The sequence below is a fragment of the Octopus bimaculoides genome, chromosome 19 (assembly GCF_001194135.2).
Source record: "Octopus bimaculoides isolate UCB-OBI-ISO-001 chromosome 19, ASM119413v2, whole genome shotgun sequence".
In the NCBI taxonomy this organism is placed as follows: domain Eukaryota; kingdom Metazoa; phylum Mollusca; class Cephalopoda; order Octopoda; family Octopodidae; genus Octopus; species Octopus bimaculoides.
The window spans coordinates 52118514-52120649 of NC_068999.1; the positions used below are offsets into that span (position 1 = coordinate 52118514).

At 33.2% G+C, this 2136-nt stretch overlaps 2 protein-coding genes across 5 annotated transcripts in view; one reads left to right on the forward strand and one right to left on the reverse strand.

The window, feature by feature from the left end:
* The window catches only part of LOC106878180 (uncharacterized), a 174402-nt gene that overhangs the window by 33835 nt on the left and 138431 nt on the right, over positions 1-2136 (forward strand). The window lies entirely within an intron of this gene.
* The window catches only part of LOC106871734 (peroxisomal multifunctional enzyme type 2), a 68499-nt gene that overhangs the window by 27588 nt on the left and 38775 nt on the right, over positions 1-2136 (reverse strand). Inside the window, exon 12 of the mRNA XM_014918754.2 lies at positions 498-573. Within this exon, the coding sequence (XP_014774240.1) occupies positions 498-573 (76 nt within the window). The remainder of the gene's footprint in view (positions 1-497; positions 574-2136) is intronic.

Genomic DNA, 2136 nt, shown 5'->3' on the forward strand with positions numbered 1-2136 from the left:
ATATATATAAGGATCCCTTTCAAGAGTGAATGGGTTGTTTCCCTTGAAAGTTTAAAAATAATATGTTAGTTATAAGTAGTAGATGTAAGAATCCCTTCCCGGGCCCCAATTATTAAATTTTTCAACAATCTAAGTATGTCACTAGTTTTCCAGACATGAGTTCTACTCACATGTCAAGTTTCATCAAAATCAATAAAACGATGTAGGAGTTACATAACGCCACAAACAAGCACATCCACAGATTTCGACATATGTAGTAGATGATAGAAGATAACTATGATGGAGTTAGAAAGATGAAAACTTCAGATGAAGTAGTCAAAGTATTTCTGAGTATAGGACCTTTCAAATATGATCATGTGAGATCGTAGAAATGCATTAGAAGATAATGCATCAAAGGTTTACTAGCATGATGAGACTAAAGTTGTTGTTAGGATGACAGTGATGAAATAAAAAATGTTTCTTTTTTTATTTGTAGAATCAATAGAACTGTATCTTACCTGAAAGGGCATATAAGATAACATCAGGAAAGTTGTAGGCGTATTTAGAAATAAAGGGGCTCAGTGACTTGAGATCCTAATGAAATAGAATAAAAAATAATTAAAACAGAACAAATGAATTACAGTTCAGTCAAAAGATTTTTTTGTTAAAGTTTAATTTGATAATAAAATTTACTTTGTTTTGGGTTTTATTTTTTACTGTTTTCTCTAGATACAAATGTGGGATCATAAACGTAGCATACATAATGTATGTGTACTTTTCAAAAGTATGATGCTGTGAATTTTCATTCAAGAGAAAATTTCTTCATAGACAGTAGTGATTCATGAGAATGCCAAATGCATTTCAGCCTTCTTGGGCCTTATAAACAACATGTACTCACTAGTCACATGCCTAAATTAAATCTGCTCACTGTCATATCTAGGACACACTGACTGATACATGCACTGATGTTGTGAATAGCCGTTGGGCTAAATAAAAACTCAGTGTATGCAATCAAATAAGCATTAAATTAAAATATGTATCATACTTAATACACATACACACTGTTGAGAGACATGATGTTGTAGATTTTCACTTAAGAGAAAATCTCTTCATAGACATGCTATGTTACATACACAATATGCATCAGAGCATGATGAAAAATTGCCCAGACAGTGACTCACAAGAATACCAGATCCATTTTGGCCTTCTTAGGCCTAGTTATTAATCATCATTTTTAAATCCTCTTTTCCATGCTTACATTGGTCGGACAGGTCCTAAATCAGCTTTCACCAATTCTGTCCATATTACCTTTGATCTTCTTCTTATACAGTTACCTTCCACCTAGCACTTCTTACCCATCTGTAGTCATTGATACATAATACATGTTTTTTCAGCTGGATGGATGCTCCATTCTATTCCTGACTGCTCAGCCATGAAGCAAAGAATAGAATATAATATATTAATAGAACTGTCTCCCCTGTCTTTCTCTCAACTGAAAACTGTTCTTTTAATGAAACTTTCTTAACCTACTACATTAAAGTTTACATTACATAGTGTTAACGCTGGCTTAACTATGTTTATATGAATTGTATATGGTAGGATTTGTTTACATTTATAATAAGTAACCTTTTACTGCTTAAAATTTTGGGCAAAGCAGCAAGCTGACAAAACTACTTGCACATTGGACAAAATGTGAAGCAGTATTTTTTCTGGCTCTTTACATTCTGAGTTCAAATTCTATGGAAGTCATCTTTCATCTTTTCAATGACAATAAGTATCAGTAGTTGACTGACCCACTACCCTAAAATTGCTGGCCTTCACCCAATATTAGAAAGAAGCTTAGTTTCTTGGGAGAGAGAGTAGTAGTAGTAGTAGTAGTAGTAAGCAAACACTGATAAAGCTGTAATGGCAACAAAATGGCTCAGCTTCATTTTTATCCCAAACTGCCCAAAAAGGACACAAGCAGAGGTTTATATTCTGAGTGTGTTAGGTGTGCACTCCATACCCATTGAAAATGGCAAATTCAAATAGAATAACCAACATATGTCACTGGCCACAAGGTGCTCATTTTACACCAAGACAAAGTACATATAGTTAGAAGACCATACATTAATCCATAATCAATGCTAGTAAAATACACTAGTAAATATATATATA